The following is a 26,068-nucleotide window of genomic DNA, read 5'->3' as shown; positions in this document are numbered from 1 at the left end:
GTTCATGTATGCATTCTTTCTGGAATGGACCCCTCAACAGGTTGGTTTTTTTGTTTTGTTTTGTTCTCAAAAAGAAACATTCAGTGAAATTATGGCATTTGCCAGTAAATGGATGGAGCAGGACACTATCATGCTAAGTGAAATAAGCCAGTCCCCAAAACCAAAGGCTGAATGTTCTCTCTAACATGTGCATGCTAACACACAACAAGGGAAGAACAGAAATTCATTGGATTGGACAAAGAAGAATGAAGGGAAGGGAGCAGGGATGGGAATAGGAGAGACAGTAGAATGAATCAGACATAACTTTCCTGTGTTCATATATTAATACACAACCAGTGTAACTCCACATCATGTACATCCACAAGGATGGTAAGTTATGCTCCATGTATGTATGATATGTCAAAATACACTCTACTGTCTTGTATACCTAAAAAAAAAAAGAAAATAAGAAACATTCAAGTCAAGTGCACTCTCTCTCCTGTGATGATACATGTGGGGGTTTACACAGCAAGAAGAGTAGTTTCTTAAAAACCTGCATTCCTTTTATTCTTCATATCCTAAAAGAAATCAAACAACGGTGAAGAACGTAGTGGATTGCATTCAGGTTATTCCAACAACAGCTACCAGAGAATATATCTTAACTTGAAAATGGAGCAAAGGCAGGACTGTCCATGGGTGGTTCTAGTAGGAACATCCCTGCTAATGAGAAAGATAAACATAATCTGAACCCGCTTTCTGTAAAATAGATAACGGTAAGCATCAAAATATCACACTGGAATTAACGGAGGGAATTGCCGACAAGAGCTTTGATAAAGAACAGTTGCACAAGGCGTGAAATTGTAGTTAAAGCTCACGAAGCCCTTCATTACTTATTTGCAGTTTAGTTGTAATTTCTTATTTCTTCCTCCTGTTGCTGTAATTAGCCATTAAGCTAGAAGAAACTGCATTTTCTACCTCATATGGGCAATGTCTTTCAAGTTTTGCAAAGAGAACAAGAGAAAGCAGGCTACACTGCTTCATGAGTAGGCCAACCCATGTAGAAAAATAAGTATATTTGTTGCATAATCACTGAAAACCTGTCAGCAGCCAGTCGAGGATGTTAAACTGGTAATTAGTTTAAAATAGATTTCGCTTCTGGTGACTTTTTAAAGAAATCCCGTGTATTATTTTTATTTCCTAGTTTTCATGATAAATCTGACAATATGCAAAAAATACTATAATACTTTTAAAATGCTCAAATCAGAAATGGTTTCTATGCAGGCACCAGCTGTGAGACCAATGTTCGCATGAAACTCCACGCGGCACGCCCATTGGCTTGCACACCTGCTGGCTTGCACACCCGCTGGCTTGCACACCTGCTGGCTTGCACACCCGCTGGCCTGCACGCCTGCTGGCTTTTGTGCTTGATCACCTTAGCTGCCTCATCATTTGACATTGTCTAAATCAGGAAAATGTTGACAAGCATTCTATTTAAGCCCTGTGAAGGACGAATCTGCCCTTTAATCAAAACAGTTGTTCCTTTGAATATTTGTAAATATTGTCCGCAGTTTATTTTCTATAGGAAATGTTTTCTTTCATATCTCTTAGCTTTTAGAATAAATGCACAGATGAGAAAATTTATTTTAGCATTTAAAACTCTGAGCTCATGTATATAATAATGAACAAGCAGGAACATTTCTAGGCTGCCACGTGAACATAAGGAAAATTCTGATCTACCACTTCTGAATTCCTGTGTCATGAGTCTGAGGATACAATGTCAAGGGAAAAAATGACAGTATTGGGGGAAAAAAAGATTCATATAATTAAAGTTGCAAGAGCCACTTCTTGAATCCTTGCATGTTTAGGAATGTACAATGCTCTGCTCTTATATTAACATGGATAATATTTATTGTTACTCTAATATTGTATTATAGTGGATAGTTGTAGGTACTTAGCCTTCAGGAATTATCAAGCTTCAAATTAAATTTTCATTCTTTCCAGTGGCATTGTAGATTTTCCCTTTCTTAAGCCCTCAGTGTTGAGGCATGCAAATGGTCTGACTTGCTTAGAGAACCAGTTTAACCTTGTTGGTAAGCCCTGAAATAAAATAGTAGCAAAGTCAGTGTGATACCAATGAGCTTCTTTTCACAGTTTATGTTCACCATTGTCATTCCCAAATTATATCAGATAAACTGTAGTCAGAATTCTGCCTTGCTAAAAATAGAATGCAGTGATATCAAGTTGCCATCTGGGGAGGTTGACTTGCAGTCACCAGATGGTCTCTCTGGAGCAGCACCTCAAGACAGACTCTTTTAGGTGACAAAGTCCATATCCAGTGCCGACCTTTGCAGGCCCAGATCCTAGATGCCACCAGAGTACACAGAATGAATTGGTATAACATTCATGAATGAGAGTCAAAAAGTAAAGATGTGGATGTATCAGAATACTTATGCATTGATTGCTTATCCTTGATTTAGCCAGAAAAATTACAATTTCCAAGCAGAACAGATATGCATGAAGGCCAGTCAGTGTATTTTTTTTTTCCTGAGAAACTAGATTAGAATCAGAAGTTGCTTAATGAGCAGAGGTTGGGAGCAAAGGGAGTTAGTTGGTTGTGTGACTTGAATGTTTAGTAGACCAGACCAAGATAAACCGATGTGACCTCATTGCCATATGCAACTGTAGACTATGGTTTAGACAAGAGCTTGAATCTTGAGGCTGTGTCCTGTTTACTACTTACTAGCTCTGTGATCTTGGGAACCAGTACCTCCCTCGGGGCTGTTGTGAAAGCTCATTCATTTATTCACTCATCATCAGCTGTGTGCCAGGCCTTGTTCTAGGCAAATGTTCCAGAACAACAGTAAACAGAGCAGACAGAAATACCTGCCCTCATGATGTTTGCATTCTAATATGCAGGCAATCAATACAATTGATAGATAATATATACTATGGCTTGATGATGATGAGGGCTCCTCAGATAAAAAACAGGCAGAGAAGGGAAAATAACTAGGGCAATGGAGTCATTTTTAAATTACATGAAATAATAGATGTAACTACAACAGTACTCACCTCTTGTATTTTTATTCTAACATATTATTCATCCTCTCATTCTGCCTTTCCTGAGGAACACACAGAACTTAACCAAACCTCCCCTGAAGAGCACAGAACAAAAGCCAATTTCCACCTCCTTCCGCCCCATTTGGTCCACGCTCAGTACCTTCCTCCTAATGGACAGGTTTGCTTTAAATCTTTTAATCCCATTAGTTAATTGACACTTGGGGATCCCATCAGTTAACAGACACTTGGGTCTTGCATCACTCTGGAAGAGCTACTTATCCTTAAGGTTGTATTATACACCTTTCATTTCCTTTCTCATGAATTGAATGTATAAGTGTAACTTCAAACATATTAGAGGTATAGACATACTTGGAGCAATTTATCGGACTCTTCTAAGATAAGATCATGCAAAACATGTAAATAGATCATAATCTCTAGAGAAAGACCCTTGGGAACCTGAAAATCAAAAACCTGCATTCTAGCAATGACTCGTTCATTATGTGGGTGACATGGTTAAGGGGTGACAGCCATGTACCTTAGTTTTCCTTCCTGTGTCTTGGGGACAATTGGAGTTGCCCTTCATAGAGTTTATGAGAAAATAAACTAAGATAATAAATTTGAAAGAGTAATTAAGCTTTTCAAATATTATGTGAATGAAAAGGTGCTGATTTCAATAATATTAATTATTTTCCTTCAAAAAGTTCAAGGCATTTTTCTTTCCAAATCTATTCTAATCTTATGCCCAAAAACCAAGGTAGGAGTTGAAATGTAAAGCATGGGCTTAGAGAACCTCCCCAAGGAGGATGAGAAAACAAAAGCCCCCACCCCTGCCACCATGGTTGGCCACCAGCAGGCCCCCCGTCTTTTGTGCTTCAGGTATGCACTCTTTCTACTAGGCTACAGAGAGGTGCTGAGGGGAACTGAGGGTACTCACCAGGAAAGAAGAGCAGGTACCTATTAATAGGTTGGTAGCTAGGTAATAGTTGGGCTAACGTTACTGCAGGAAACCAAGGCCAGACTGGTAAATTAGAAAGTAGTGGTGTTTGAGCTGAAGAATAGTTGATATTTACAGTCTTGGTTTCTCTGGATTAGAGAAAAAGGATCTGATATGAGAGATATAAGAAGCATATGATAGTAATTGATGACTGACAAAAATAGCAAGTGGGGAAGAGATAATAGTAAAAAAAATCTATTAATATTCTTGCTCTGTAGATCCACACCAAGTCTTTAAGAGTGTGCTAGGCATTAAGATGTGTGTGACATCAGCAAGAGATGCAAAACATATTTTCTTAAAATATCCCTTTGGTGCTTAGGCCTCAGAGAGCTATGTAAATTGTTTTATTTTTGGTAAAGAACACAGGTCTTTGCAGGTTCTGAGTTTGATCTTGAAGATAAATTGCCAGAGGCCAGCTCTGAGGAAACCTGTCCAGTGAGGTAGATGAATAGGAGCACAGTGCTCTGTGGTCCATCCGGGGATGTGAGGCTATGTGTGATTCCATCCTGTTCCACAGAGTGTTAGCACTGTAATTCCAACGTGAGGCCTAGAAATAGTTTGCTACAACCCCGGATCTCAAGCCACTTGGAAACTGGACACAGCAAGAAGAAATGCCCCAATGTCTTGATCCAACCATTGTAGCACAATGCCATTCTAAACAGTAAGTTGCTGTTAATTGGTGAACAAGAGAACAGGAGGCTTCTATGTTTAAAGTGGGTCTTTTGGGGTAGAAAGTTAACATTGCACATTGTGTCAGCTACTTTGATCCTGTACAATTGAAAAGTAAAGTGGTAGTCCATGTGAATAAGATTTTTCTTAAATTTCTGTTTAACCTGATAGTGCACATCAAAATTATTTCAGCTGCACTTTATATACCAGGATGTTATTGACATGTTGCATTTAACTGTATTTGTATTGAAACTGAGTCTTACTTATATGTGTCTGATAAAATCTACTTAAAAAAAACTGTGATGAGCAAGAGTACAGCTCAGTGATTATTTGCCTGTGCACATGAGGCTGAGGCTCTGGGTTCAATCCTCAGCAATCCTCAGCACTGCAAAGAGAAAAAAAAAATTTTTTTTTGAAGTACCTTGTAAGTTTTCTATTTTTTAAACTCATTTTAATAATTTCCACTAACCTAAAAGCACCTGTATCTTTTTTTTCACATAAGGAAATTTATTGAGCAAACAGAGTGTCTCCCTGCAGGGTAAGAGAGAAAATGAGAGGAAAAGAAAGGGAACAAGAAAGGGCGTGCACTAGAGAGAGTGTGAAAGTGAGGAGGATAGAGAAAGTGAGTAGGAGAGAAAGATGAGGAAAGATCAAGCACCTGTATCTTAAGTAAAATAATTTGGTTACCTTTATTCCTGAACTGTGCACAATCTCAGTTAATACAAACTATATTATATAATTGTATCTCCAAATCTTCCCCAATTTTTTTAGCAAATTAAAAATGAGTCATGAGGTGATGGGGCAGGTGGGGTTGAGCAACAGTACTCTGAGGAACAGAATGAGAAGAAATTTACTATATGTTATGATACCTAACCACCACCATGGATTAAATCATAACCAGATTCCTTAAATAATGCTGAATAGATGTTGCTATGATTCTAATATAACATAATTTTCAACCCAAGTTCCAAAACAATCAAATGTGAGGCTGTTGGTAACATTGTTTTAAATTCTGTAATATGCACCCCAGTAGCAAGAAACATTAAATTTGGGGTGATATTAACAATGCCTTTTTAAAATATTTAAAATGGTTACCCAAAGATGTAGTCAAATTACCTTAAAATCTCAGTAGTAAAATGAAAATAAAAATAATTTATTTACATCAGTCTAGCGAGATTTAAGGGATGTTAGAGAACGTCTACCGAAATGCTAAGGATAATTGGAGTTCAACAGGACCTTGGAAGTCTTGGCTACTAACACTGGCGAAACCATCAATTTTCTGTTCCTGGTGATAAATTTTAAATCCAAATAAATCCTGTTTGTTAGGTCACTAAAAAGCCTTGTCTGCTCTGAAGTTGAGTAGGCATGCATTCACTGGCCGCATATTGAAGCCACAAACAGTGCAAAAGTACAGGCATCTCCCATAATCTAATTTCCAAGTGCAAAGTTATGGTATAGCCAAAAATGGCTCTATGGGCAAGGCTTCCTTCACACGATTGATAGCATAACTATGGGGCTTGGAAACAGGCAGAGCTAAAGGTCATTACCTCCAAAAAACCAGGAGACTTGAGAGGAGAGAGGAGGCAGCAGGACCAGCAAAGAGGGAAGAGATGAACCCGATGTGTGGAAGTGGTTCTAGGCGCCTCTTCAGGTACCATAAATAATGAAGGAGGAGGTAAAAGTGGATTCATCATGTGTTCAGTAAATATGGAAGGTCTGCAAATACTCTGGAACAAAGCCTCAGAGCTTCCTTTCAAAGTAACAGTCTCCATACACAGAGAGGTCAGCTCTGACTACTTGGGTACCAACCCTTAGGAAGCCTGACCACAGACAGCCTTTGCAAAGAAACAGACAAAAATAGAATCCTTCCATCCTGTGGTGACCTTCTTCTCCGTGTGTTGATGATTTTCAAACAATAGGTTTTGGAAGCATGGCAACTTGAGGAATTTACATTTTTCAAAGTGGCATATAAAGGTTAATGTTGTATTTGGGGATATGGGAAAAATGAGCAGGCTCCTCATTGCTACAGAATTAGCAAGTAGTTGGGTGAGTAGGATGGAAGGAAAACCCTCAGAAACTCCCAAATTGCAGTTGACATGGGGAAATGTCAAAACTCACATCAGGGTGACTCCTTGTTCTTGTCCCTGAAAGTACACTAACGTCATAATCCCATGGGACCAGCTGCCATCACTCTCCTTGTACTTGACCCTAACCATGTTACCCCATGCACACCTACATCGCTGGCCCTACCCCCTCTCAAGTTCTCCTTCCATCAAGAGTGCGTTATGAGTATCAGCTTTCCTCCCCCAGAGGGGGAAGACTTTGTACTTGATCCTCTATAGCATTGTATTAAACCCTGACAGAAATCATAACAGAAAGGCATTATTATCACCACTTTCAGAGGAAGAAACTTAAATAATAACCTTCTCTGATCACACATTAATGAGAGGTCATACTGGGCTTCACACAGAGATGGCTCCCTCCAACCCCTGCCTAGTAAGTCACAGCCTGCCTTCTTGGTTCCATGCACATCTGTGTCTCCTCATCTGGAGACCTTGGGGGATGGGGATTCACCTTGGTTAGTGTTAACATGCACACAGACCTTCCCAGAACCTCACAGTTGCTTCATCTTTTACCTGGATATTCCTCATCTCCGGACCCACAGGAAAAACATCGCAGTCACAGAGCACTTTGCTCCATGTTGACCCGTGCATTTATGTAGCTAGCATTTATTGAAAACCTACCACATGTCAAATTGTTCTAGGTTCTGGGAACAAGCAAAACAAAGCCCTGTTCTCTTAGAACTTGCATCCTTTTTATCAGAGAAAGATAACTGTATAATGTTTGTGTAACATCAGGTTATGTGGAGGAAAAAACAAAGCAAGTTAAAGGAGCAGACAGGAGCAAAGTTGTGTTAGGCAGGTTCATCTGGGATGCCCCCTGAGGACACAGCAATGAAGTAAATGAGAAGCCACAGAAAGATCAGGACAGCAAGGGCCGACACCTGATGGCAATGGATTGGGTGCAAGGGGGGACCAGCGGGACAGTTCCTGTGGTAGAGTTAGTGAGGGGAACAGATGGTGACGAGGATGCAGGAGAGGAGAGGGACAGGGACTGGAACATGCAGGGTCCCCTGGGTAAAGAAAGACATTTGGCTTTGTGCTAGCAAAATTGACTCAAAAAAATGTATCAGTGCTTTATTTTTGTTTCAGAGAAGTGACCAACATCATCAATTATTTGTAATATACAAAATTCAATTCTGACAAGGAAATGGGTAAAACATACAAGCACAAACAGTTTAATCCACAAAGCACTCACAGGCTGATGGATTTCAAATCGTCCCTAACTTCTCAGGCAGAATGGGTAAGGAATCTAGAGAGACCTTATGTAAGATCACACTCCAACAGCATCCTTTTCCTGTGCAGGGCTCAGAATAAAACGGTTACTTTATTCTTTAGTAACAGACACACACTGGATAAATCTTTCTGGCCCCGCATGGTCAGATCCCAAATATACATATAGCCCCAACTCTCTGGGTATGTTCTAACATCTATAGCTGTCTTTTGTAATAGTCCAATCCACAGCTTGCTATTTATAGGTCTCAAAGCAGTAATAGTTCACAAAAGCAAATGCCCAGCTAGCCCTGTAACCTGAACTACCTGCCCTTCCATTTCTTTACTATTCCTATCATGAACACCCTGCCTCTCACCACCTGCAGGAGCTGGACCACAACCAGAGGTGGCGAACAAGGTTGGTGACTATTCAAACATCAGCTATTCCGTTTCCATCCCAACTGGGGGTACTGCAATTCAGTTTGGGCACTAACCACCCCACAGTTAGTGCCAACCCCACAAGTTACAGGGCACAATTCTCAGCAAGACTTTAGATACCAGCTAGTCTTTGAAGGTCCCTAAGTTAACATTTTTGATAGGCTTGCTATAAATATGAGGGTTTCCACAACCCAGTCAAGTCAGATAATTTGTTAGCAACTCAAAGAAATTTGTAAAAAGCTGCACTTGGTATTACAGTTTTATTACAAGGGATATAAATAAGGAAGGTCACCATGGGATGAGGTCTGGGAGGGAATACAGACCTTCCACAGCTTCTTCCCATGGGACCAGGATGTGTTACTTTCTCTGCAAGTCAGTTTTTTCATCAACAAGAAAATTCCACTAATCAACTGACCATCAGTTTACAGAATTTTTGTTAGGGTTTTCTTACACGGACTTGGTTGACAGAAACTTTGGCCACATGATTTGAACTCAGTCTTTAGCCCAGAGTTGAACTGGCTCAAAGTCCCAACACTGTCATCATCTGTGTTTGGTAATTCTAGTAAACCACCTCCTGAAGGAGCCCAACATTAGCTCATTAGCATAAACCCTGGTGTACTCTGGGGGCTTATGAGTGACAAAGACATTTCTATCACTTGGGAAATTTCAAAGATTTAGGCCAACTTCCTAGGAACTAGGAACCAAGACAAATCGAATTTTATGCCAGTGCCCCAGCCACAAAGGGTGGTAGAGCTGGGAGAGGTTGGGTCAGGAGGAGCACCCGGTGGTAGAAGCAAACTGAAGGAGGAGGGTGAGTTTAGGGAAAGTGGAGCTCAGTGTTAGAGGGCTTGCCTTGCATGTGCCAGGCCGTGGATTTGATTCCCATACTGGGGGGAGAAAAGAAGAAGGAGAAGAAAGAAATGTAAGTCTAGAAATTGAGTACGACAATGGAAACTATAAATGTGTGTATGTGGCTTCAACTCTCAATGTATGTACAGTCCAAGTAATGCAGATCCACTTCAGATTCAGGAGCAACTTGAGAGTTGATCAGTATCATGTCTCAGGGCAGTGTCAGCACAGAGCACCTGTATACAGCAGCTGGTCATCACAAGGCCTTACATGATTTCATCCAACTGACTCCATCATGTGTTGGAAACAAGTTTTACACGTAGGAATTGCTTCTGTATATGTTTAAATTTTTAAAAGTCTTCTATTAGATGGATAGTCCATAAAAATGAATAATCAGTAAAATGTTTCAAAAATAGAGAAGTGGGCAAAATCCATAAACCCTGAGTAGCCTCACCATAAAGTTGGGAAATTTGTGAAACTGCACAATATTTAGAAATACAGCACCTACTGCATAATCAATGGTTATTTTAATGTTGCTTTTGTGACAAACTCTTCTATAGCTTATGGCTATAATTCCTGTTCATCAAAACTTTGTGTCTTTTGTGATGAGGCATGTTATAATTATAATCAGCCAGAGGTCATTATTCAAAGAGAACCACCAGTCTCTGGAATTGCAATTTACCATATTCTTCTTTTGATTTTACTTGCGTCCTGGGAAGTCCATAGCTGGGCTTCATCATTCAAAGTTCCTCTTGTTCATCATACTTGAAATTACCTCGTTGTTTAGTATCATGTGACAGCTGCTTGGCAGAGTTGTCTGTTGACACCTACAGCTGCTGGGCTCTCTCCGTTCAGTACCCTGTGGTCTGTGGACCCATATAGCCAGCTGTCAATTCATTAATGACTGTGGAGAAATTCTTTTTAAACTGTGTACCCTGCTGTAGCAAGTCCAAGTCCCAGAGCCAGCCAGTCTGTGGTCACCATCATCCTCTGCAAAGTGGTACTCTAACTTAAGAGTTCAATCCCATTTTGAATCACAACTGACTGCCCCATGGCAGAAGAGTGTATTGGTTTGGATTCAATTCAGATTTTTATTCAGCATCCCTCAAGCCCTACTTGCCCTATTTGCAGAATCCAGTGAAGAATTCTTAGGTGTTTGATGCAAATTGGAAATTTTGGTCTGTGTGTAAGATCTCTTTGGTATAATCCAATATATCATCTTGATCCAACTTTGAATTTATTTTGTTGTGGTAACCATGAAAGAGGCACTCAAGGATTTTATCATGAGCATCTTCCAGCTCTTTGGCAGTAGACTTTTGGAACATGTCAGAGACTAGCAGTGAAGTCAGGGATGAAAGTTGGAGGGAAACGATGTGATGTTTCCAAAAGAAAGTCATGGGAATCAAAGACATTTCAGGGAAATATCAGTAGGTATCTATTTTATAACAGTGAAAAAGAGAATGGATGCTAATGGAACTGAAGTGGCAAGTATGGACCACTGCCTTGAGAACTGTATTAAAACTCATTTCTTAATGGGCATTTTGCCAGTGATCCAAATGCTTATAACTTTCTCATGGGTAATATGAGGATTATCCTCTCACAATTTTACATATAAACAGGACTTTATAATCTGGACAGGTTGCCCAAATATGGTAACAGAATTATTTTGTTGTCTTACCAGTTGGTTCAGATCTTGTAAATGATGGTTTAGGTTTTAGTGGAACCCAGAGGAACCATTCTTTTGACTGGACCCCTCCCAGTTACTGCATACCTATTAAAAACACTCTTCTCATGTTGTAATGCGTATCAATTTAGCCAATAAATTGTATGATTACCCTATCAACATGTAACATGAGTATGATTAAGAATTGTTTTGTGGTCCATCCAATGGATATGATGTTAAGAAATTCCTGGTTAGATCTTGAGTTATCTATCATGTTTGTTCTCAATCTTGAGCATGCATCACAATCACTTAGCGGTGAACTGAATTTCTGATTCTGTAGATTTGGGGTAAGTTCCAAGATTTAGCGTTTCTTGCCATTTCTCAGGTGATACTGATGCAGCTGGTCAGGGAAACACACTTTTGAGAACTACCAACTGCTGTTGGGCAGTATTTTGAAGATGTGGGGAAAGACTTAAGGATAGACTGTAAAGCCAAAATAAAACAAACAGAGGCTGGAGTTGTAGCTCAGTGGTAAGAGTGTTAGCCTAGCATACACAATGCCCCCGGGTTCAGTTCCAGCTGTGTGTCAAATAAATACTAGATAGAATAACTTAATGTCATTTCTTATTTTATTACTTATTATTGTATACTAGCTGGTCAGCTGCAAACACAGCACAATCAAATGGCAGCTGGTCAATGCTCTGTGATGATCGTCATGTGGCAGCCCTTCTTTGAGCTATTCCCTGTGATTTTAAGGTTTGGTGACTATTCATTGAATAGTTCTCAAAGGATAAAATAACATTCTTCATTTTCACAAAGAAGGAATTTCAGTTGCCTTTAAGCAGATTTACCCATTTCTTTGTGTGAGATAAATGTAGAAATATGCATTGAATTTCAAAAAGTAACAGATGCATTAACTAAAACAGATTTTTAATTCCATTTTTGTTGTGGCATTTGGCTCTGGAGTTAAGAGATTTCTGGAAGTGTTTGTTCTCTAAGTTCTTAGGTGTAATATTTTCTATGTAGACATTTATATATATAGTATCTAATTTTCCTTGAGTTTTGCACATGGACATATTTTTCCTAATTCTCCTCCTAATAAGTAATATACATTAAAGATAAATATAATGATTATATTTGAGAAATCTAGTGAAAGCCTGTCAAAGAGTTAGGACTTGCATAAAAGCAATTTTGATTTGCACTTTAGGAAGAAATTGATTAAGTTGTGGATAAACTGACACAATTACTGAGCCAAATTACTATTGTTTATGATCAAAACACAAAAATGGTTTTGTTCTTTGCACTTCAGCATGATTTGGAAATACAAAGTCCTCCCTTCTGGTTGACTTTAGAAGACAAGCAAGTGGATCCAGACACACTTTCCTGTACAGTTTGAGCAGATCCCTTAGTAAGAGCCTAACCAAAAGATTCAGATCTGCTTTTTCTCTCAGCTACCCTGAGTCTGGAACCAGAGTTGACCATTCAGCACTTTCTAAACTGGTATCTGAAAGATAATTGTCCTTTTTATGTTGTTATTGACTTTTGAGGATTTTGAAAAGCAAGGTGATCTTGATATAAACAGACTCTTTATTGTCATAACAAGGACCATGATACCCAAAACACATATGTAAATTCAAAAAAACTGAACAACACAGATATTATTAAACTATGAATCCAACAAACTAAAAATTCAAGTGGCAATACATAGGAAGGTTGAAAGACTTAAGATCAGTGTGTCTTTGGTGTACTAGACCTCTGTTGTTCTGGTCCTGCTGTGTTCTTCTGATGTGTGGTTTGGGTCAGTGATTTAATCTAAATGTCTTTATGGCTTCCTCCCTCTCTACTAATAAGAGGTATCATTCATGCTGTGCTAGTTAAGTCTCAACAACCAGTGCCAGTAGAATCTGGACAACGCTGGTATAACATCTGCCTATTTCCCTTGTGTAAATACTTCCACCATAGTTGATTTCCAGGTAGCAGCATGGCGTTGATGAATGCAGAGTTAGGAAGAGATGAGCACAATTGGCACTTGCAAATGGCACTATCCACTTCTCTACTCTGGGAGAACAGTTGCGTGGTTCTGGCCCAATAATCCATTTTAAGGGCTGATTGTGCAGTCTGTCTGATCACATTAATCATGTTAACCAGATGTCTTAAGCTCTGTGAATACAGCCTTCTCCAGAAGGAGATGGTGGATGGCAGGCATGCATTTCCAAGCACTTCAAGGGGACTTCACAGTTTCTAGAGCTGACATGAGGATCACACTTCCTTTTGCCCCTTGCCGAAGCTGTCATCCATGCCTACATGAGTGGGAGTCTCTGCCATTGTCCATTCTGCTTACAACAGCCAAGGTGTTCAGTTTTATTATTTCTGTCTATGAATGGGTGTACATGGGGATGGATGTGTGTGTGGATATGTATGTGCATTTTTGCTATAAACCAAAATCTGCCATTTTTTTTTTGTTGTTGTTGTTGAAGGCCTTGCTATGGATCGTGCTGTTTATAGGACTTTCCATAACTGAGTCTCTTCACTTCTGGTACCTTATCTCTTGCTGTCCCCTCTGTCTCATTTGTTACCACTCTCCAGTTCCACGGTCTTCTTTCTGTTCTTTCAAAATGCCAACATTGTTCTCTGCCTGGAGGTCTGTATATTGCTACTTTTACTACTGCCTTTGACTGAAGCTCTGTCCCTCCAGTCTGGGAAGAGCTATCTCCTTCTTATCAGTCAAGCATCACTTCCCTAAAACAACCTTTATGGCCTGCCCAATCTAGAATAATCCCTCTCCTCCCAAGATGATCTTTCAAACCACCAATTTTGTCATTTGTATTTCTTTTTATCTGAAATTATTTTATTTTTGTTCATTTTATTGTCATTTCCACACCCTGTATTCCCCTGCCATTAAAATATAAACTCCCTCAGATGTCTGTTCTAGGAGGCTGCAGTCCCCATTGTCATAGTCTTTACCAGTGCCCACTTCCCTGCCAGTCCTAATACATTCTAAAGGCAGGAATTTGACTAATCAATCCTTGAAACTCCAGAACCCAGCTCTCTCCTTTGATCCCATAACTTTATTTTCCAGTGTTTGTTGAACTACTTAGTCTTTTCAGCTGAGTGTGTTTCTTAGTCTGTTTTGTGCTGCTTTAAAAACTTACCAGAGAATGGATGTGAGTTTGGGGGGAGCAAATATTCAGCCATAGCAGGGCCCTCGCTCACTTGCTCTGGTCCTCCTACAGTCAGAAGGCCAGCAGAGAGAGAAGACTTCATGCTTCTACTCCTCCTGCAGGGGCACACACAACATGGTGTGTGACCCTGTCCTTGCTAGGAATGGAAATTGTCTGCCTCCCACCATGGCTGCTCAGAGTACAAAGCAAGGGGGCTAGGAACATGACTGTCTCCCAGGCCCTTCAGTGGCAACTCTCTGATTCTAAACCTGGGCCTTGCTGAGATCAATAGTCCTGTTAGGTTGTTTTCATCCTGGAACTCTCCTCCACTGACACTTTGACTGGACATGTTTTTCCCTCTGTTTTGGAAGTAGTGACTAGATGAAACAGGTCTTGCCCTGTGGGGCTCCCAGGGCAGCACACTGGAGGTGGCACCTTGGAAAGGGGAACAGGCCAGACCCAGCAAATGACACTAACATTTCTTAGGTGCCATATGCTGCCCACAGGCAAGGGTCCCAGCCACTGTACACCTTGCTCCAGCTGTCCAAGGATACTTTCTGTGCAGCACTTATATAAGGTCCAAAACACAACACATACATAATGTAAACATGGTATTTGAACATTGATTTTTATTGGTGCATTATAATGATGCATAATAGTGGAATTCATTATGCCATATTTGTATATGCACAAAACATGAACATTTAGATTTTTAAAATATGTCAGAGTATCATGCTAACACTCCAGAGGGGTTTATTGGTTTACAAAATCTTTCAATACAGCCTTGTTTTAGATAATTTACCCATCCCAAATTTCTCAGTACTAATAAATTTGGTAATTCAAATTTGCAGGATCCTACCCATTTCTGGAAAACTGATGCAGGGAGATGAAGGTATAGAATAAAGAGCAAGATGCAGAAGGAAATAAATGCTGGGAAATGAATCTTCTAGTCCTTAATGTGTTGTTTTTCTAGAACAAAATTGGCTGTTCTTCCCTACCTCTTTTTAGAATAAATTGCCAAGGGTTTCATTTATTGTCTATCTAGAAATGGTGTTTTAATTTTCAAGAATACAGCTGGATCCTTCCCCTCTCACCTGCAGTCCCTGACTTTTGTCAAATAAATGTATATTTTTTTTTCAGCCCATCCTTCCTTCCCATGAACCAAGGGGCTTGTATCTGAGCCCCTGAGAGAGGTGCCTTTTTTTTTTCTGACTCGCTTCAAGCAGTACTTACAGTCTACACGTGGGGCATTCATTGGGAACTGGATAGGAAATCAGATAGCAATGTCGTGGGTGTCCCTTATTTTTTTGAGTTAATGCCTGACCCGCCCTCAAGGCCACCCTATTTTCACAAGGGCGAGAAGCCCTCCAGGCCCTTAGTGAAATTGAACAGAGACTGGGATGGGGTACATGAGGCATCCCCCCTTAACTAAAACAGTCACTTCATCTTCAAAAGAAACAACGTTCCATCCTGTTTTCCTATGTCTGAAGTTCCAGGAAAGCAGGAATGGTGTCTTTCCCTCAGGGACCTTCCTGTAAGTAGGTAATAGTTGCATTGCTGGTGTTACTTTTGAGAGCCATTTCTGCTGACATCTCCAGAGCAGAAGTGCAAAGAGAAAAATGCAGTAGGTCATGCTGAGGCTTTGGGGAAATGGTTATGCTCTTCAGCCTAGGAGGCTTTGCAAATGAGTTTTAGAATGGAAAATGCAATATAAACAGAAAGCTTAGGAGAGGATGGTAACCAAGAAAGACCTTAGGAAATGATCTTGTGGTAGCAAATCTGAGTGTAGCAATAAAGTCTGGAAGCAGAGGTGAAAGTGTATATTAAATGGTTTATTGATATTCCATTGCAATACATGGCACACTCAACCTGTGACCTCTTGTCAGTTGTATATAGCGAATGCTCTGCAAAATCTCAGTGAACGTGGAGTGTTGACACTTTCCATTGGTACCTACCGATGCATCTGTGATACAATGCTTCAGTGGTTTGTGTTTCTGATTTTCAATAAATAAGCCTTTAGCATATCCCAGAAAAAGTAATCAAGGAGGTGTAATTTATAGTAGTTTCTGTTTGCAGACTTCCCAGTCTGTTTTCTTCATCAAATTCAGAACTAAACCTGACATCACCATTAGACATACAGAATAGTCTAATGCAGTCAAAGGACCACAAGATTTCCAGTTGAATAGGGTGGAGGCCAGAGCCAGGCTTAGCCACATACATCACCTATGAGGCATTGGGCAGGTAAATAATCCTCCTCTTGTCTCAGTGCCATCTTCTGTAAAGCAGGATGGTAACAGTCCCAACTTTAAAGAATTGTGGTATTGGTCATAGCATGGCTACAGTGCCTTGGGGATCTGTTACTGTGGTATGGGATAGAGTTCTTGCTTTCTCTTTAGCTTACCTACAGACATCTATTAACATGTAGTTAATAGAGCTGAAGAGATAGAGGTGAGTGTCTCCAATGTCTGGCCTCCCCAAATCAATCTCATTTACTCCTCAATCTCATTCTGATGTGGAGGAAAATGATCATGCTCTTTATATTTTCTTGAACCTGTGGTCAATTAGGTACCAAGAGGGACAGGGTTATGTAAGAGGTATTCCATTATATAATGTGGCAGAACTTGTCCAGAAGTGGAACAAGTGCAGGGACATCTGCCATTATTGTATTGTGAGACCTCAAGGAAACCAAACTTTCTAGACTGTTGGCCCGGCATTCACAAGATGCTGGGCCTGGCTGTGTGGTTTCAAGGTTGCTTCTAGCCTAAAGCCCTGTTTCTATTTGCTTAGTTGGCAAGCTGGAAGTTCCTCTCAGCAGTTTGGCTTTTAAACTTTCCTTGTATTCAGACACAGACACCACCTAGGGTAACATTCTGGCTTTACGGATGAGGAAACAGACTCAGAGATAAGACCTTCCACCTCTATGTCATATTGCTGGGGCTAAGATAAAGTCCAAACCCCCACGTCCTGACTCCTAAATCAGTGCTCTGTCCATTGTACCACATTACCTCTTTCCCACAAATGAAATACCATATTTGAGGACCAAATATGAAAATAGCACAGATAATCTTTGATTGCCACTAAAAATGTAATCATTTTTATTGAGTAACTACAGATTTTTAATAGGACAATCTAATGTTGAAAGGACTATTTAAAAGATTTACGTCTCTCTACCCGTTGGTCTTCCTGTCATCCAGAAAGGTACATTATTATTAGAATTTGGAGACAGCAAGAGGGGTGTGGTTGGCATGTGACGTCTCAGAGATATGACTGGGTCCATCTCTGAGCTTTGCATTTTTGAAATCTCTGGAAGGTCTGAATTTACACTCACCAAGTTATTAAGATCTTACATTGTAGCCTCAGATTCTAATAGTTAATCCACAGCTTCCCTGATTCTATGCTATCCTGTGGTCAAATATTTTCATTCCTGGTGTAAGGAAATGATTTAATATTGACTAAGCAGAGTCAACATGGGAATCTAATAATCATGTGCATGATCACAAGATGTACATAGCATATAGGAGTAAATGAGGAAGAGCAAATCAACTCCACAGCTCTGTTAGACAGTGAGCGTGTTACACGTGGACCTGGTGAGGGAGTGGTGTCCTGAGAGCTAGTCACTGCTCTGTGTGTGGGTCCCGTGGTTCCGGCTTAAGCTGAGGTCTGAGGCTCACCTTTCTCTCCATCTCAGGATGGAGGCTTCCATGAAAAACAGTAGAGCAGAGAGAGGAGTTCCTGAGTGCTTAATTGGAACTACTTTTGTTAAAAATATATATACCACATTTTATTCTAAGAACACTGCTGTGTTAGGAGTTAATTTTGGTGAAAAGAATATATTTTCTGCATTCATTTTGAAGAAAAGTTGCAAAATTGATTTTTGAAAGACTGTTTGTCTTAAAAGGACAAAAAAATCAATATTGTTTTTCTCCATTATGGTAAGAGGTATAAAGCATTTAACTTGGGTGTCTCAAAACTTAAGAAATGCACCCTAAAATGTTACTTTCATAGCGAAAAAAATATTGAATATTATATTTGCATTTTGGGTTATTATCAGTTGATATGCAAGGGGAGGAAGGAATGAAACAATATACATATTAAAAAGCTAAAGAAAGAAAGACTGGGAAAACCAAAGAAAGGTTAAAAGAGAGAATGCATTTTAGTAACTGAGAGAAAGGACAAAACCGTGTAACTTTCCTGCCTAGCACTTAAGCACGGCTTGTCTTTATTTTTGTTATACCTTGATTGAAGTTTTACTCTCCACCCACCCAAACCGTAAATTTTAAAGAGCATATGAATTGTGCTGGGTTTTGCCTTCTGCTATTTTCTCAGCGCCTAGCACAGACATAGAAATCCCCAGTAAGAATTACTAAACGAATGGATGAAGAAAGAAACAAACAGAGAAGCAGAACTGTGTAGAGAATGGAAGCCCCGTGGCCCAAATAGCTCTGACAGTGGTCCACTGAGATCTGCCATTGTTTCCTCAAAAGCAAGAGGCAGTGGACTTGGCTGATCCCGGCCCCCAGTGCTGCAGTAGTGTTTCTTCAGAGGCCGTCTCACATTTTCACCTGTGTTCTCTAGCAGAGTGACAGTCTGCTGAGGTTTAGAACAATACTTTGTGTCTTTTGAAACTTTCTGAAAGTTGATGTTTTCATGTCCCTCACTGTGGGCGTCACATGTCACCTAGTACCTCTTTATTCCAAGCCCAGCCATTTGGTGCTCTCAAATCCTCTGCTCCAAGAGGCCCTCTGGAATCCCCATCCTCATCGATCATTCTTCTCTTCCCACAGTGCTACCTCCTTGTCCCAGGAGGAGCCTCTCGTTCAGCCCTCTGGAGGCGGCAGCTGCCTATTTTCCCAACACTCAGTACTAAGAGCCCTAGAAAAGGTTCGCAAATTCTGAGCTCCTTGTCATCAAGAAATCATCACACCTTCAACCTCCAGTACAGGCCATGTTTTTAGTCACACCCTTCACTGTCTTCTAGCACCTCAGGTCACTTCTGCGCATTCGTCACAGATGTTGGCCCTTGCTGGCCCACAGCCTCCTCATCCACCCAGTCACTGATCTTCAGGGTGACTTCAGGGGCTGCGTGCACATTTCATCCAAAAAAATTGGCCTCTGCAAATTCTGTGATTTTTTTTTTATTGTGGTAAAATATACATAATAAAATTTGTCATTTGGATCATTTTAAGAGTAGCTTTATGGTGTTGAGTCCATTCACACTGTAGCACAACCATCACCCCACTCCCATAGCCGGAAATTTTTTGTTTTCCCCAGCTAAAACTCTACCCACCAACGCTGACATCCCAAGTTAGGCAGTACCCATGATTTAAGGCATTCTCACCCCAGAGTTTTCATTTCCCAAAATTGTCCTACCTTCAAAATCATATATTTATTCCATTTTCTGTGCACTATCTTGTGTCCTACCAACAAAACAGAATGCACAGATCTGAGCTGGGATCCTGCTGTTCCCCTTCTAGCCTCAGGTTCTTCATTTGTAAAATTGAGATGATTGGTAGCATCACAGATAGTATAGACACTAGATAGATAATAGAACCTAAGGTCATTGGATTCTTAGAAGAAACACACGATCATAGGAATTATGATCATTTTTTTCCTCTCCATCTTTCTTGCCAGTCCACACATTAATGCTTTTCATCCTAGCCACCACTTTGCTGACATTCCTAGCTTCTCTACACCTGTATCTTCCGGACGCCCGTCCCTGGGAGACACAAGGTCCTGTGTCAATCTGGCCCTCTACTTATTTGCACATTTACCTGCACTGTTGGTGAACAAGGACCTTTGCTGCAGTCATTCCAAGGCATGGTCTCCCACCTGGCTGGACCGTGTACACCACCCTGCAAGCATTTAAAGGGTCCTGACTTGGTTTCCGCTGCTATTTTTTCCAAACTGCTATTTCAGATTTTTCCTGTTCACTCCATCTCCCTGTCCTGCCACTGCCCCACAATACTCATTTATCTTTTCTGTCTCTGTAGACCAGAGTTCTTACACTTAATGACATCAGAATAAGAATCACGCACATCCCCTGAGGTTCTGATTTGGTAAGAGGTGATGGGGTTGGGATCTGCAATTTTAACAAGCAACCCCAGGGGATTTTGACAGACACTGTGTGCAGTCCACTCTTTGTGGAGGACCAACCTAAGCCCTAAGCCCCTTGGGAGCACACACACACTCACTCTTATCTGACTTTCATCCCTGAAACCTGACAATAGATGTTGAAGGATTGATTAAATGAATGAATCTGTCACTCTGCACTTCAGAGGAAGTGACTGTTCGCCTTTGAAATGCTAATTAACTACAGCTGTTTAAATGCAGTTTAAAACTCTTCAATGTGTTTTATCTTTAATCCTTTATGAGCCCCTTTCACTGCCATTGGCAGTAGGGAACTAAAAAGAACTTGTTCCCCAACCAGCAACAACAGAAAACCAATTCAAGGGCCAGGTAAGATGGTGGAGACCACAGCACAGTGCAGTCTTTCCACCTTAGGGAAGGTGGGTGCTCAGTAACCCTCCCGCTTGGGATTCTCCAGACAGAGGTTTCCACAACCCCTTCAGTGAACTTTTTTGGAGAAGAAAGAATCTTAAGCAAAAAGCCAACTTCTGGGGATGTTGCTAGAAGGTGACTTAGACAAATAGGTGGGCAGGTGGAGATAGACTGGCACACCCAATCAATGGCTCAGAGGCTTCAAATCCCAGTTCTGCCCTGCCATTCACTAGCTTGTGACAGGGTTATTGTCATGTTGGATCTTTTTGTTTCCTTGTCTGTAAAATGGAGGACAATATGATTTGCTTTGTAGAGTTTTTTGAAGATTGAAAAATGTAATCTAAATAATGCACAGTGATTCTGTGTAGTTAGGCAATTCAATTTTTTAGACAGCTCGGTGTCTACCACCTAGAAATACAGAAGTGGTACCAGCTATCACTGTCTGGAGAAGTCTTAACTCTGAACCCACTATCATAGAGGGATAGCAGGGAGCATACAGAGTGACCCTATGCCATGCCCTCCTACTCCCCTCTTCCCTGAGTAGAGCTTAGAGGCCACAGAGCTGACGAGGGACCTCAACAGCGGAAGTGGGAGGGGACCAGCGTGGACAGCCGGAACTGAAACCGTGCTTTTACCACCCTCCTGTTCTACCACCCCTTTCTCTCCAGGGGAAAAGAGAAACAGCTCATGACTCTGCTAGACCCACACACAGTAGTTGTCCTCTCCCCAGCCTCCAGTCCCCATCTCAGCAAGACTCACTGAATGCCCACAGGGTGCATGGTGCTATCCTAAGTACTTCATCTGGAATCTCCCTGCAAGCCCCTAGCAAGTTTGTTTCAATTTTGAAGATCTTCCCCCAGCTCATAAAGACCAATGGCTAACCCCCCACTTCATTTCCTCCTTCAGCCCCCTCCACCCCTGGCTAGAAGGGTCCCTTTTGGTGTGAATGCCAGAAGACCTTGGTTTAACTATTAATAATAATGAACACCTATAAACATTCCTTGTAGGACTTCAGCCTCCCTTCTGTACTTATCCTTTGTTCTTGCACCTTTACTTTGCTTTTAGGAGAAGAACTTGGACTGGTTTCCTCGGATGCGAGCCATGTCCCTCGTTAGCAATGAAGGTGACAGTGAGCAAAATGAGATTCGGAACCTGCAGGAAAAGCTAGAATCAACCATGAGTCTGGTCAAACAGCTGTCGGGTCAGCTGGCAGAGCTCAAGGAGCAGGTAAGTGTGCCCCTGGAGGTGGAGCTGGGGGCTGGAGCCATTCCCACATCAAATCTGGGGAGACCCAGAGATGTGGGAGCCAGGCTGGCCTCAGGATTGTGAACTCCAATAAAGAAACCCCATGTTTTGCTCTAAAACCATATCTCAGCACGCAGGGACTCCCACTCAGCCCCCATGTGTGACATTTCTCCTTCTGTGGAGTGGGGGAAGGAACAAATTCCAACATACAAGGACACCTTTGCATTTTTTGATAGATCGTATTTTCTGCCAGGCTTACAATTACTATACTCATCAGAATGGCAAATCATTATTAGTAACCACCACAAAGCTATGATCTACCCCTTTATCATACAACATTGTTAGCATTCATAAAAAACACCATCAGTAGTGACCATGCTAGCTATTAAAATGACTGTGGTGATGGTGGTAACTAAGTGGAAAGCAAGATGTGTTTCAAAAGAACCGTGGTTCCTGTTTCTTAACCACAGAGAAGGGTCTGCTCTTTTCTGTTTATGGAAATCCACATTTTTAAAAAATGTTCTCTTGTTTTGATAAATATATTCTATATGATGCCAGATTGTAGGTACTTGGGAAACATTGATGCAGAATGTCTGTGCCCATCGGCACTGGGGAAGAGTGAGAATCAGCTGAACACACTCTCTCTCTCCCCAGATGACAGAACAAAGGAAGAATAAGCAGAGGCTGGGCTTCCTCGGATCAAACACACCCCATGTGAATCATCACATGCCACCACACTGATACCATGGGGGGAAGCCGTGACTAGCCTTTCATCAGTGTCCTGCCTGATCAGTGAATAAAGGACTGAGATGGAGGGGAGTGAACAGTGCCTATTGTTGAAAAGTTAAAAACAACCAAGTGCCAAGATGTTGAGTGGTTTAGCTCCCAGAACAATCTGTAACTGTGTTTGCATGGCTGAGAAGACCCAAGCTAAAAAGCAGCAACTCGAAAGCACACATTGCACATTCTCAGAGCAACGTGAACTTCCTCACAGGGCTGGAGAGGGTAGGGAGAGGCAGAGCCGGGAGAGACCTGGGCAGTGAGAACCACCTTCTGGTAAATCCCTAAGGCTTGGTTTTGTCCTCAGTGCTACTCTAACCTCCCTCAGGGCTGGTTGGCATTTCTTTCTTTTAATTGTGGCACATAGGTCAAGGATACAGGAAGTCATACTTTGTTGGCTAATTTTACTAAAGAAAATAGCTGAAAAGATTAAAAATGAGAGTTGGAAAGGAACTTGTGGATGCTTCCAAACCATAGCTGTCCCTGGGCAGTTTCTTTATAACATGAAACCTGATGGATGCGCAGCTGAAACGTGTGCTTTGGAGCGTAGACCCGCCTGCTGACCACATAGCTGGAATGCGGTTGCTTTCTCCAGGCTTCAGATGGGCTTTGTCGATGTGCAGCCCAAAAGGAGGCTTTCGTATAACTTGTTAAGAACACATTTTAAGTCATAATAGGCTAAGATTGCAAAAGGCTTGGGGAAGAAAAGCCTGACAGCAAGCCCCAGGGAAGAATTTTTTGAGAACATATATATGCTATTAAAATATACTGCTTTTAATAAATGAAAATATTTAAAGGTGACAGGAAATAGGGAGAAACTTATGATGGTGGCCTTGGCTTTTATAAACATGGAGTGAAAGCAATTTGATTTGTGTTTGTCATGCTCCAGGAACTGAGTGTTTCTGTTTATCCTGTTCCTGCAGTTAAAAGGGAGAATCCAAGAAATTGATTAAATACTCAAGAAAATACAGCATTTCAATTGCATGTTTAAAACTGTAAGAGTAAGGGTTTTTTCAAAATGTACAAAGATAATAATCTCTTCCCCAAATTGTTTTTATGTTAAACCATGCAATCAGAGTTTGTTGAGGGACAAAATAACCTGGCATGGTCAGATTATTTTTAGAGGTTATACATTTGGAACATTAAAGCAGATTACAGATAATGAAAATATTAGGAGAACTGCTATGTGACAAGGCACTGAAGGCCCCTGACACTAGACTCTGAAAGAGGCTTTGCAAGTGGGTCCTCTGGCCTCTAGTGCCTTTAAACTTTTGGTTATTACCACCAAGGTTAAAGGGCCAAAGGGGTTGCCATGACAGTTTTAAAGCTTTTGAATTTTTCTCACATAGTTTTAGCTGTTGGCTCCTAAAAATCTCAAAGCATGATCTGTATAGAACACAAGGGAAACTAGAAACAATCCTTCTTCCACACACTGTTATAAAACATAGACTTGGAATACAGCTGTTAGAGCCCAGAGCAACACATTTTTGAGCCAAATCTACTGGCACCACCTCCCACCCACGACCACCCCAAACTAAGCCTTCCTTACTCTAGTGTGATAGTATTTTTCTTGACCAGTAGCTGAAGGACCCTAACATCTGTGACCAAAAAATGCTAAAAAATTGTGATGTATTGACTTGCAGCACTACCTTTGAACCTAGTGGCCATTCACTAAATAGAGAAGAAATTTAGCTGTTATGCAGTTAACCTTAATTCTTTATTCAAACTTTATATCAGGGGCTGGGATTGTGACTCAATAGAAGAACACTTGCCTAGCATGTGTAAGGCACTGGGCTCAATACTCAGCACTGCATATAAGTAAATAAAATAAAGGTCCATCAATGACTTAAATTTTTTTTAAAAACTATATCATATATTTTTTTATATGGCTTTATCAAAATTAGACCAAAATAGTTATTTTAAAAATTCAAGGTCATTTTCATAATTGACAGTATTTAGTAAAAAGTGTACTTTAAAATATTGAATTAGGCAGAGTTTTATGGGGAAGGAAAAGAAGAGAGCAGAGGCAAATATTGAACATATTCCAATATAGAAAGCTGTCTCTTTCAGCACAAAATATTTCTGATGTCTGAATGGAAAGTCAAGAGAATCAATTAATTGGTACGGATGTGAGCAACCTTTCTTTCAGATGACAAACTATCTGGTCTTTCCTGGCACTGCAATTGTTCATTCTAGAGTGAATAAGTTATTGGCCCCAAACTGCTACCTGGAAATGACCGAACATCTCCAGCCATTGTGTAGGCAGCTCATTGTTTCATGGTATATTTTCTCCCATGGGAAATACCCCAAAATGAGTTTTGTAGTACAGCTACAAGACTCTCATTTCATCCAAATTTTAAAATTTCTCAGTTGTATTTTAATGCCTGCCTTTCTTTCTTTCTTTTCTTTCTTTCTTTCTTTCTTTCTTTCTTTCTTTCTTTCTTTCTTTCTTTCTTTCTTTCTTTCTTTCCCTCCCTCCCTCCCTCCCTCCCTCCCTCCCTCCTTTCTTTCTTTCTTTCTTTCTTTCTTTCTTTCTTTCTTTCTTTCTTTCTTTCTTTCTTTCTTTCTTTCTTTCTTTCTTTCTTTCTTTCGTCTAAATGCTTTGGGGTTATAAAGCAAAATAATAATAGCAAACCAAAAAGGCACTTTCCAGAACACTAAATTCATGAACAAAAAAATAATAATAAAGAAACTTGGTAACTTGTAGGACTTTCTTTGTTATGCATAAGTTTGTTAATGCAGCTACAACATTTTGCCAGGTGAGTATCATCAACATGCTCATATTTATATAGTGTTATTAAGATAAATACAATCATCTTTGCTTTGATGGTAGGGGAGCTTTATAATATTTGGTATTAAAATCCATATGGGTTTAAAAGTCTCAGTTTCTGCTGAATAACATTTTTAATTTCAAAAGGGTTTTGTTCCCCTGTGTGCTACATTCTGAGAATCAAGAATACATCTTCTAAATTAAAATATCATTTTAGATTAGAGATGCTATATCATCTAAGGCTATAACATTAATAAAATGAAGTGTATACATGAAGATATTTATCATATTTTCTACCCTTAAAAGTTCAACTTAGAAAAGGGCTTATGTTCTTGCATATTGACATTTTTTTTTTTTCTGTTAGTAAAGAAAACTTAGTTCCTAGTAGATTGTTGATAGTCTCAGGAACAGCATTCATTCAAATCAGAACTAACTCTGTGCTTGGTCCCATGTCTGCAGCTCACAGCTCAGTGTTTGGCTGTCCTTTTAGTTTCCAGTTGTCCTGTTATGAGCAGTAATGCATCATGGCCCATGCCACTTCTCCTCCAGGACTACAAATGAGCAGGAATCTTTGGAGTTGGTGTGGGAAAGCTAAGATGGGGACTTTTGTTTCCTCATGTACTATTTGTAGGG

The 26,068-nt window shown here is 40.5% G+C and overlaps 1 protein-coding gene across 2 annotated transcripts in view; it reads left to right on the top strand.

Annotated features, from left to right (window-relative positions):
• ITPR2 (inositol 1,4,5-trisphosphate receptor type 2) overlaps positions 1-25,045 on the top strand; it is a 525,070-nt gene extending 500,025 nt beyond the window's left edge. For both annotated transcript variants that reach the window (XM_079139251.1, XM_079139250.1), the window contains 2 exons: positions 21,706-21,867; positions 22,540-25,045. In XM_079139251.1, the coding sequence (XP_078995377.1) occupies positions 21,706-21,867; positions 22,540-22,626 (249 nt within the window). In that variant the 3' untranslated portion in view covers positions 22,627-25,045. The remainder of the gene's footprint in view (positions 1-21,705; positions 21,868-22,539) is intronic.
• Positions 25,046-26,068: the final 1,023 nt, after the last annotated feature.

Source organism: Sciurus vulgaris, assembly GCF_902686455.1.
Source record: "Sciurus vulgaris genome assembly, chromosome: 5".
Taxonomy (NCBI): Eukaryota; Metazoa; Chordata; class Mammalia; order Rodentia; family Sciuridae; genus Sciurus; species Sciurus vulgaris.
This window is presented reverse-complemented; position numbering and strand designations above follow the sequence as displayed.